Source organism: Aplidium turbinatum, chromosome 7, assembly GCF_918807975.1.
Source record: "Aplidium turbinatum chromosome 7, kaAplTurb1.1, whole genome shotgun sequence".
NCBI classification, from domain to species: Eukaryota; Metazoa; Chordata; class Ascidiacea; order Aplousobranchia; family Polyclinidae; genus Aplidium; species Aplidium turbinatum.
In genome coordinates, this window is record NC_137478.1 from 30423664 (window position 1) to 30435378 (window position 11715).

Consider the following 11715-nt stretch of genomic DNA (forward strand, 5'->3'; position numbering starts at 1 on the left):
TTATATTTCGTTACGGTATAACAAGAGGTAGGCTGTCAAATTCAACTAATTAGAAAGAAATGGTAAAAAGCATTTTCTGTGACTTTAATCTTTGCAAACAACGCAGTACCACCTCTCAGAACAAATTATTGCTACTTTAGTTTACCTGTAGCCTACCTGTCAAAAAAATTAAACGTTTGCTCATTTGTGCTCAATGGTATAGGCCTATTGCTGCTATTGAACAGCACTCCGTTAGTGGCTCAGGTTTTATTACTGTTATTGTTATTAAACTAAACAATTTTGAATAGTTCAATTTTGTATGTAAATCGGAAAAAGGTTAGAAAGTTTTGAGAATTAAACATTTGACCAAATCTTTCTAGGTTGGTTAAGTGATACTTTATAAACTGACAAAGCCTTCGAAAAGTTATTTCTGACAGTTTCGTATACTTGTAGATAGTTTGAACCGTTGACGCAAGGCTGGTCATCGAGATTGACAGAGTAAAGTTTCCTATTGCCGAAGTGTTGTAGTCCATACATGATTCAATCTACCAGGTGCCGCTGAATGGAGAGCGGTCCTTGAAATGCTTTGCTAAAGCACACCCCAAGAGTAGAACCAGCGCCTCTTGATCTTGAGGTTTCTTTGTTCACAAAGTCAATAGCTTGACCAACCAACTTCGCAGTTGCATATTCATTAAATCAACGATTTTGTTAACTAACTTCAAAACTTAACTCTATCAGAACCTGATTTGCATTTTTATTCTTCATAGGCCTATATTATTATTTATACCTATACTGTTGGCAGCTTATTTTAGAAGTTTTAAACCAAAGCTATTTTCAACTTGGTCTTTACCACTTTTAATCGGAAAATATTTTTGAATCTGGTCAATAAAATTTTACTGCAAACCTCCCCGATGGGCACCTGACCTCTGTGCATCAGAAATCAACAGCTGAAAGATATGAACCGAACAAGGAAGTCCCAAGAAGATAACTCACATTTGTTGAAAGCGAAAGTTCGTGATCTTGAAGATGAAGTCGCAAAACTAAAACACGTATGGGTCTTGTTTGTGTAAACCTCATCTTCATGACTAATAACCTATGGCTATGACTATAGCCGACCGACTGAGGTTACAATGTGATTTTATGGTAGCCAATGCTACAGAATGAGGAAAGTTACAAACTTTGTCAATATTTGTGATATGAGAAACTTTTTGGTTTGAGACTTTTGTGTCGGAGGTTGGTTTGGTTTTGAATCTTTATCTTCGGACTGGCAAAGCCTTGATTGGTTATTCCTGGTAGTTTCGTATACTTGTAGAGCAGAGGTCACCAAACTTTTTTCTCTGAGGGTCGGATTGCTGCGAGATTAACAGCTGCGGGCCGGATGCAAATTGCAAAAAGATATACAACTATTTAGAATCTCCATTGACTTGAATTAAGTACAATAAATAACAAAGTCAGCAGTGGAATAGCAAAGTTGTGATGAAAATCGAAAGGTTGCTGGAAAAGTTATTCCCTGCTGTGATATAGGTCTACTACAGGGTATCGTGCTCTTGAAAAAACATTACATCTTTCCAAATTTGACCCAGGCTGTCCCCATTTGTGGTGGCCTAATGATAAACAGCAACGTCAGTCCTTTACAAAAGTTAGGTATTTCTTTTCCTTAACAGTTGTAGTGCAACTGTTATTTCTGCAGCACGTGGCAGGCCGGATGAAATCAGTTCGCAGGCCGGTTCTGGCCCGCGGGCCGTAGTTTGGTGACCTCTGTTGTAGAGGCGCTTGACGCAGGGCAGGTTACCGACATTGGCAGAGTGAATTTTTCCGATTATTGAAGTGTTGTTGCCGGGGAATTATTCCATTCACTAGGTGCCGCTGAATGGAGAGCAGTCCTGAAGTGCGTTGCTCAAGCGCAGACCCCGAGAGTCGAATCAGCGCCGAGTGATCTTGAGCCGGGCGCGTAACCACTGAGCTAACAGGGCGGACAAGGTTTATCCGTTTGACAGTTGAAAGGGTAACTTGGTCCCGCTACCAATGAGATCTTCGGATCAGAAGCAGTGCTGCCAATAAACATTTCTAAAACGAAGGTAGGCCTATTATCTAAAGAATACACCGTGATTTTTTCAAAAACCCAAGTCCCTTGAAAAGGTTACGTACCCCCGGCTCTGGTCCAAAAGTGCTCCCTTGTCCCCTTATCCTTTACCACTACAATTTAATAATAGTCACGTTCTGTTTTGAGGCCATTGTGACAATATGGAGTAGACCTACATGGCGATTAATTATAAATGTAACACAACAGACAACAGGAAGCAACTTATACGTTGCCCTATAGGGACATAGTATGGTTTGGTTGATTTTAAATCTTTATCCTCGGACTGACAAAGCTATGATAAGTTATTCCTGGTAGTTTCGCATACTTGTAGAGGCTCTTGACTCAGTGCCGGTTACCGAGATGGACAGAGTGAAGTTTTCTGATTGTTGAAGTGTTCTTGTCATGGAATTATTCCATTCACTAGGTGCCGCTAAGTGGAGAGCAGTCCTGAAATGCGTTGCTCAAGCGCACACCCCGAGAGTCGAACAGAGCAGCGTGATCTTGAGCAGGGCGCGTAACCACTGAGCAGTGCCGGTCTTTCGGGTGTGCAAACCGTGCGATCGCACAGGGCCCGCAATTTACTCAGAAAATGCAGTAATTTTTGTCATTTCCAATGGAAAAAATTCAATTCGATTCACAAGCAAGTACCGGTATCCTTGAAGTCAGTCGCGCCTTTAGGGTGAGGCAAGTGCTGAGATTGTCGCGCCGGGCCACCTTTACAAGCTTACATACTTTTAGGCTACCCACGACATTTCACCATGTTCCAAATCGTTAACATTGCAATGTGACAACAGAATTTCGTTTTGTGGCAATGGCATTTAAACAGAATACATGTTACTTTCAATACAAAACCATTTTACAGTAATATTCATACCCAAATTTTTGTTGAACATGCTTTCAGAATGCACCAAATTCAAAATCATTTTTCAAATTTTTCTGGGGAAAGCCTCCCAGACCCCCGCCGCTGGGTGTCGCCTTCGGCGAACACGCCGTTAGGCTTCGCCCGTCGGCCGTCAAACCCCCCTCCCCTTTCAAAATACCTAGTCCGCACAGGGGCAGAAATACCTTAAGATCGGCACTGCACTGAGCTAATGGGAGCGGACCTCGAGTTAGTTAACTATGAAGTCCTCGAGTCAGTTACTGCCATATTTTAGCATGCTGTCAGTGTCCAACCATGACATAGCCTGCGTTTCAGAGTCGCTAATATTTATTTGGACCACATTGACAGGTTGCTAGATAGAATTTTATATTTGGTATTTAACCAACAACACAACTAAATTGAATTTAAAAACTATGATTTAAATTGCTGATCGCAGCGCCATAGAATAGCTAACGGTACCCCTTCTTGCATGTAAGTCTGCGGATCACCTGGACGTTTGGCGACTAAAACTGACAACCACCTGAATTCGGCTGAAACGATTAGTGGCGTTGTATAAAGGAAAGATGCCATCCCAGCCAGCAAAATCATGATCTTGCTGTCTGGTATATTATTAAGATCATGAGGTGTCGTGTGCCGCTTACCAGTTAGCCGCTTGCCAGTAACTGAATTAATTCAGCAATATTCAAGAGAAAGTTTCTACTTTTTAAATTGAAATTTGTTTTGCACATTTACAATGCACTAGTTCTTTACTCAGCAAGAAATTGTATATTTGTATACTTTTTATTATTTGCTTTGCATAATTATCAACTTTTAGTAGCAGTTTGGCTAAGAAATTTCTAATTAATTTTCTTAATTGCAGAGACTGGATGATTTGAGAAAAGCAAAAAACAACACGGTATTCAAAAGGGAACGTGAAGTAATACAAGTGGGGGGCCCCACCCTTGGGAGGCCAGTAGGTGTGGAGACTTCCAAGTATACAGAGCTCGAAACCAAGTTTTCTCATGCAGAAAAAAGACGAACCGAACTCGAAAAGCTATTGTTTAAAGCAGAAGAAGAAAAAGCTGTGTTATTAAAGGATGGTCATTTATGGAAAGAAAAATATGAACATTTGGAAAAAGAATCTAACGAATTGAAAGAAACATTTGAAATTAAATTTGGAAAAGTGAAAATGGAATCGCGAGAAAACGCCGCAAAAGCTGAAGATTCTGCAAATGAATTAAGGAGGTTGTTGGAAAGATTGGAAATTAAAGCAATGCAAGAAGAGAATGAAAAATCTGCCAACAAGTAAGAATTGTGAGAATTCTATGTTAGGTCTGAAAAACCTTCTTTAAGATCTTAATCATGACAGTTTCGCATTTTTGTAGAGGCTTTGAACCACTGAATCAGGCTCGATCACTGCAGTAAACAAAGTGAACTTTTCGTTTGTTAAAATTTCGTTGCCTGTGAATTATTGCAACTGCAAGAGGCCACTGGTACCTCCAAAATTTATTTTACCTTTCCCCCCTCCTCCAAAGATGTTTCGAAAGTATTATTACGTTTTAAAGATATTGTATTACAGTATGTATATGTTGAATGACGTTTAAAGTGCAACAAATATTTTAATTATTTTCCCCCGCAACAGTTGCTTTTGTGCTCCGTTAAAAATTTATTTCTAGCTACGTTACTGGTAGGCTACCACATTTCTTCTAATAACATTTAACCTTCTCGCAGTGAGAGGGAGACCTACATCGCTGATTTGATAAACGAAAACACAACTTTGAGAGTGAAAGTTGAATCACTGTTTAATGAACTAAGTGAAAAAGAAGCTCGGTGGTTGGAAAGTAAAGAGCACGTCGTAAGGAAAGTAAGAGCTCTACACTGTAGTTGCATCTTTTTATTCAAAACTGTAGGCTACGATTGTGAGTTTAATTAGTCTAACAGTTTTTAAAGCAAGCGTGAACGCTGAAGGGACTTTATTGATTCTTCATCTCTGTCTCCTATAACTTTGCTTAGCCTACTATTCGCTCCAGTAAATCACTCGATAAATTAAGTAAAAGTAAATTAAGTAAATAAGCAACGATAGTTTAGCTACTCAAAAGAATATCTGGGAAGGGGAATTTTCTATAAACTAGATGTCACAAAACGGGTGTTTCAAAAATTTCCCATCAAAAGGTCTCTCGTTCGAATTTTGTTAGGTTGATGGTTACAATTCCATTCAAACGGAATTCAAACCAATAATTTGTTCATGTTCTTTAGATTCAAGAAAAGTGGGATAAAAAATATGCAAAATGGATCTCAGAAACCGAAAAGAAAATTGAAGACCTGAGAGCTGCTAATCTTGTTTTAAAAAAATGTTTGACAAAAAAAGAAACACAAGAAACAGACAATAAAGATACTGAGCCTTCTACCTCCACCACCACCTGAATGAAGAATCCTTTTTTTTCAGAATACTTCCTAATGGGAATATTAATTTCTGCGTAGAGAAAATTTTGTTTAAAATTTGGCATTTTTTTTCTTATTAAACCCTAAAGCTACAGTCAATTTAGGTTACTGCGGTTGGTGGTGTATAGTAAAAGACACCAATGCCCACTATCAAGACACCGCCTTACTTTAGATTACCAATTTTTAGTTGTTTCTGCTTGAATGCAAGGTGGACATGTCCAGCAAACCGTCAGCACTGCGCGAGTGTGCGTTTCTATTTTAATGTTTTAGGCTTCTACTTTCTACTTAGGCTACGCAAAAAACATGTTATCCCAGAAAATTGGACCAATTAAAAAGAGCGTTAACAAGGGGGCCCAAGGGATACTTTTGAACCCGACTCCAGGATAATTTTAATGCCTGTTAACCTTTTCAAAGGCTTGAGAACTTGAAAAAACCATCGAGTATTTTTGGATACAGTGCGTGGTTGTCTTTTAGCCTAAGACTCGAGAATTTCATTAGCACTGGGGCCACATTATCTTCTCAAAGGCTCTGCCAACGAATCTTGAGGTTTAGCTTTTAATTTGATCACTTTCCTGCCAACCTGATCAACTTGCTCTTCCTTAAAAGCTAAACCGAACCCATCAAGAGCTGTTTTCTCCACAGTAGGCTAACCATCAAAATACTTTATAACGCACCACGGCTGACAGACATAGCGATTGTTTATCAAGTTTTTGTTTTGTTTACTTTTTATTGTTTTTTTATGTGTTTTGTTTCTCGCATTCGAGATTTTTTACATTTTGTAGAGTTTTAAAATTCGCAAGATATTGAGATCTGCACGTTCACGTTTCGTCGTTTCTACCTTTCTTCAGAATCCTGCTATGATATGGCAAGTTATATTTTTTGTTTTGATGGTCGCAAACAAAACATGAAGCCAAAGTGAGCTATTCTAAACTGTGTAACTACGGTACTGGTGTTATTTTATGGTTTGTGGTTTTTTATTTCCTTGTCTTGTTTTCTCAATCTGCTTGTCTAAAAATAGTTGTGCAGCTAAACATGCTGAGAATGTAGGGACAGTAGAATACCGGGACGACTCACTTTAATGATTTTTCTTGCGAAATGGACAGCTGGAGGATTACTAAAAAGTTCAAAAATTAGCAGAATGCACAACATTTTCTTTGCTTTTAGGTAAATTCATTCTCATCAAATAAATAGCTATATTTGGTTAAAATTTTGGGTGCTAGAAAATCTGCAGAACGTTCTGCAGGAGTGTGAGGCTACCTACCGTTACTGGTGTTGCGTGAAGTCTATTGCTGCATTATCATAACTTGAGTAGGCTACTATTAAATAAACATGATATCATATATTTCCTACATTTGTTTTGGAAATACACACTTTGTACACACATGGGCAGGTCATATTAACTGCACCTGAGTATGCGACATATGGCAGTAGGCCTAAACCTCAAGCTGTAGTTGCATCAAATTTTGTCATAACATTATGACCCTCCAGTTGTCCACCTTACTTTTGAGTGAGCAATGCCCTACTTCTACCATCCCTATGAAAATGTTAAATTTATGAATTCCTTGTTTGCCCCGTTAGCTCAGTGGTTAAGCGCTCTACTCAATGTCAAGCGGCGCTGGTTCGACTCTCGAGGTGTGCACTTAAGCAACAGGACTGCTTTCCATTCAGTGGCACCTAGTGGGTCGAATAATTCTTCGGCAATAAAACTTCAAAAACTATCGGAAACTTCACTTTATTAATCTCAGTAATCTGCCCTGCATCAGTGGTTCAAAACCCCTACAGGTATGCGAAATTACAAAGAATGACCTACGGTATCAAAGGATTTGTCTGTCCAGAAGTCTCAAGATAAAGATTTAATACCAAAACAAATCATTCGATAGATGTAAGGCATAGGTTGTAGTAGACTTGTGTAACAACGTATTCAGTCAACATGCTGCATGGGTCACAATTATCAACAGTTTTCCAAAGAAAGCAGCAGTAGCAGTTTACTTAAAAAGAACTTAGGCTACTGGTCACGTAATCAATGCAGAAGGCAGTGCAGTACCTTTGACCTGACACGTCTCCAAAAGTATAGGCTAGTGTTTGCAATTGGTTTGTCAGGTAACAGTTTATCTTGAGGAGAAGGCCTACATGCACACCAGAATTAGATTAATTACAATTGTGATTTGAAAATTTCAAAACAACGTAATTAAAGTTTTAGATGGTGTAATTGTAATGTGGTAGTCGGACAACTCGGCATGAGACAACTCAGCAAGTGCTTCAACTACTGCCAAGTCAGCAAAAGTGAGATTTACGTGCTCCCGTCGGACTTGCTTGGTCATCGCTTGTCAAACTCATTTTGCTGACTTGTGACATTCCGAGTTATGGTTTGCTCTGTTGTTACTTGTTCAGTTTCATCATTTACCAACTTTAGCCCCTTGTTGAAATGTTGCTAGCTCAGTTGTGACTTGTGGCTTGTTCAGTTCACAACTGCTGATAATAATAATAATCGTGTTTTTATTTGCTCCCATTGCGATAACATACAGTAGCCTACACTGCGATCACAGATGCGATACAACAGACGACAGGAAGCAGCGAAGTGTAGTGTAGTTGTAATGTAGTTGCAGACCACAAAATGGCCAATGAGATTACAGATAAGATAAGGCTCCATTTCAAAGAAACTCCATTCAAACCGCTAATGTCATATTGTATAATTCTGGCTGCAAGGTAGCCCTGCATCATAGGTTGTTGAATAGCAGTTCTTATCAATCCTAGGTGAAAGCGGTCTCCCATTTCATGTTTTAGGCTAAGAACAAAAAAATTGTTAGAACTCTTCAAACAAATACGACATTCCAAACGACCCTGACTTATGTGGCATAGCAAAAGGATATTATGTTTTCTTTGCCATTTTTCGGAAATAAAGCTAAGTTTCTATGTTTTCTTGTTGCTAATTCCTGGCTGAGATATTTGAATGTTTGGTATTGGCAAAACTCGCTCTTTGCAGTTTCATTTAAAATTAAGCAAACTTTATTTTAGAAACATAAATAGACTGAAAGCATCATTCTCAATATCGTGACGTCACACGTGTGCCGAGAGAGGGTTGAAAGTTTTAACTTGAAACCCCCAAAACCCACCCCTTGGCTACGCCACTCATCCAGCGTTACATGTCGTTAATATTTATCTTAGAATACCGCAGCAACAAAATTAGTCGAACATCGCTACTGCCAGGCCAAGCTCCTTAACAACACTTTTGACTTCTTTAACATTGCCTAATAAACGGGGCCACTTGTTTTGCGCACTTATAGCAAGGCGAGCGGTTTCATCAGAATATTCATCGCCAAGCAAGAGTGGTGTCGTCACTTCGCTTCACAAAAGATATCTTGCAATTAACAGTTTCAGTAAACATGGAACTGTTTGACACATCGCAATACAGGCAACAATAGTGACCTGCAAACATACCAGCTAAAAATAGGCTCCAATAACAGAGAGAAAGAAACCAGGCACCATGAAACAAACGCTTGTGGAAATCACCGAAAAAACGTTTCCATCGTAACTCATGAGCAGTGTTCCCTCTAAAACGTAATGAGTTGGTTTTTCATCCTTTTTGTGACAGTCTATAAAAAAAACGTCTTTCATTGATTATATTAGACAACTGTCACTTGCGGTGCTTATCAGCATGGCAAGAATTGTTGATTAACAACATTTTGCAGTAGGCTACTAAGCTAAAGATTTTCATAATAGGCCTACCATAAAAAGTTTTTAAATTTATATATAATATTTTTCCAATTTATTATAAATTGAGTTGGTACACCGACCTATTTTGCCAACAAAAACTTGCATAAAGGAACACTGCTCGTGTAACACAACAACGGTGAAACGCACACTGGTGTTTACATGACACTTACAAACTTAAAATAAGCAACCCTATGCTCACAGACATTTTCGAAATTCGAAAACAGACGTTTTAATCAACCACTGGGGCAGTGTGGCTGGACATCGCTTTCGAATAACTTTAGACCCCTACCTAGAACTACAATCGGATTGGTCGGTCGGTGGAATCGTATACAAAGCGAAAATATGCTTCCCCGAAAGTATGTTTTGCCTTCATGCTGTTTAACTCCTCAAGAAAAGTATTTTTGGTTATACTTGTGCGCTGATACCTTCCGCGGGCCGCGCATGAGCGTGGCGGGCCGCGTGCGGCCCACAGGCCGCCAGTTGGTGACCCCTGGCTTACACTCATTATACGCTTTTCAACTTGTTGAATGGCGTTTGTTTCAACACAACGTATCCACCACATCAAGCATCTGAGTAAACAGTAAAATGATTGCGAGAAATAGTGCCAGTATAAAGACAAATAAACAAAAGAAAAAAACACCACTAAACGTATTATCCTACTGAAGCATTATATCAACTTGTTGTCCGTAGCTTTCATCAGATAAACGTTGCAACTAGTGCTAGAAACGATAATCCTACTCATTGAACAGTTTACGCATTTTTTTTTTTCAGTAAATAACATGCATAGGATGTCAGAAAACTATCTCATTGGTTGATGTTTCGACACGTTTCTTTCGGTAAAAAAGTTTTCGTCTTACTTCGTTCTCACCAAAAAAGTCGTTTCATTCATTTATGATATCTATGCAATTCACTGAGTTTCGCTTTTAGCAACATGATCGTTGCTTAATGCTTCTTCACAATGTAGATTTTAACGACCTGTTTTAGCCTGATGCTGCGAGTTCGCTGTGGTAATAGCGAATTGCACCAGCTTTCGGAACACAGTTCCCTGGTCATGTGCTATGACGAATGGTGTTGAAGTCAGTGAGTCGTTCTGATGCGGCTCTTTTGTTTGGCTTGAGGCTGCTGGCTGTTGAGTTTCTGTGTTGTTAGGCGTTAATTGCTGTGAAATTTTGTTGAATCATTTTGTTGAGTCATCATTTTGTTGAATCATCTTTTTGTTGATCATTTTGTTGAAACAAAATTTCACAGCAATAACGCTTTTCGTAGGCTACAGAGAGATATGGAGAAGATAAGATACGAAATACAGAGAAGAAGGGATAGATGTTCCCCACCCAATAAAGCAACACCAACACCACACCTGACGGAATTCGAGAAGAAAATCGAGGACAACGGATACCCCAAAGACTTTCTTAAGCAACCACCCAGACGACGACACTAGCAAAACAGACAAACCCCCCAGACACCATATAACTTAAAACATTTTGAATTTCTTTTTGTGAGCGACGACGCGGACCGTAAAGTCTTCAAAGACCTGGATTTGTCAGTTCGTCTCTTTCGACGCTCACGAACCCTCCGAAATGCCCTTCAAAAACCACAAAAATCCGAACCTTGCCGGCTACAAAACTGCCCACAACTGAACAACGACATGTGTACCACCAAGAACTGTGTCGTCTACAAGATCATATGCAAGAACTGCATGGAAAGGCACATGGGCAGCACGATTCGCCCACTCTACTCCCGCCTGAAAGAACACCTCAGCTCAGATAAAAGTTCGGTCTTTGATCATCAACAACAGTGCCTCGCCGACTTTGAATTTACAATCATTGCCGGAGAAAACGACGCCGTACAACTGTGCTTCAAAGAGGACATTTTCGTAAGTAGACAGAATCCAAAAATCAACAACCCTGCCCAAAGGGAAGAACTACGTCACCTAATCTATTAATCAACTGATTCAACAAAATTTCACAGCAATAACGCCATAAAGCGTTCTTTCACTCACACGGTCGCGCGGTAGTGTTTTTGCTTCGAACAGCATGGGAGGCGTGACTCATTCAACTGCTGTTGGAATTCCGCACGTTGTGTCACCTGTTGGATCCCATGCGCAAAACATAGGCTATGACAAAACACAGCAGCAGCCTTCAAAAGCATTAAGAAAGACCCATATCTAGTCAGAAAATCAGTCTATTTTTACATTGATTCAGCGACGAGAAAAAAACAAACAAAGGAAAACTTGTTAATTTGCTGACTGCAGACAGAAGGTACTACTAGATGTTTCTAGTCTCGGTAATGGCAAGAGATTTATATCTTAAATTTTTCTGAAGGTGTTGCGACCGTGCCAAATTTCTTTCAACTCAATAACTTACTTCGGTCTCAAGCACGTTTTAACGTTCGCGTTTTGTCGCTTCTACCCTTTTCTCGACCTTTGCTATGCTGACGTGTATTGTTTTGATATGATGGTCAGAAATAAAAACAACTGAACTGAACTGAACTGAGATTTGAAGAGATTTAGTTCTTTTATCTCTATTTCCACCTGATAAGCTTTTTGTTTTGTGTAGGCTTGCTTATCGGCGTATCGTAGAGCTGTAGCAGAGAGCTTCCTTTGTTGCACCACAAACGTGTTAAAATTGAGTAAGATCAT

General features: G+C 39.4%; 1 protein-coding gene across 1 annotated transcript; it reads left to right on the forward strand.

Annotated features, from left to right (window-relative positions):
• Window positions 1-808: 808 nt before the first annotated feature.
• LOC145774611 (uncharacterized) lies at window positions 809-7053 on the forward strand. The gene is made up of 4 exons (XM_082585887.1): window positions 809-1028; window positions 3802-4226; window positions 4653-4785; window positions 5178-7053. The coding sequence occupies exons 1-4, from the start codon at window positions 936-938 to the stop codon at window positions 5343-5345; spliced, it is 819 nt and encodes a 272-aa protein (XP_082442013.1). The 5' UTR covers window positions 809-935; the 3' UTR covers window positions 5346-7053.
• The last annotated feature ends 4662 nt before the right edge of the window (window positions 7054-11715 follow it).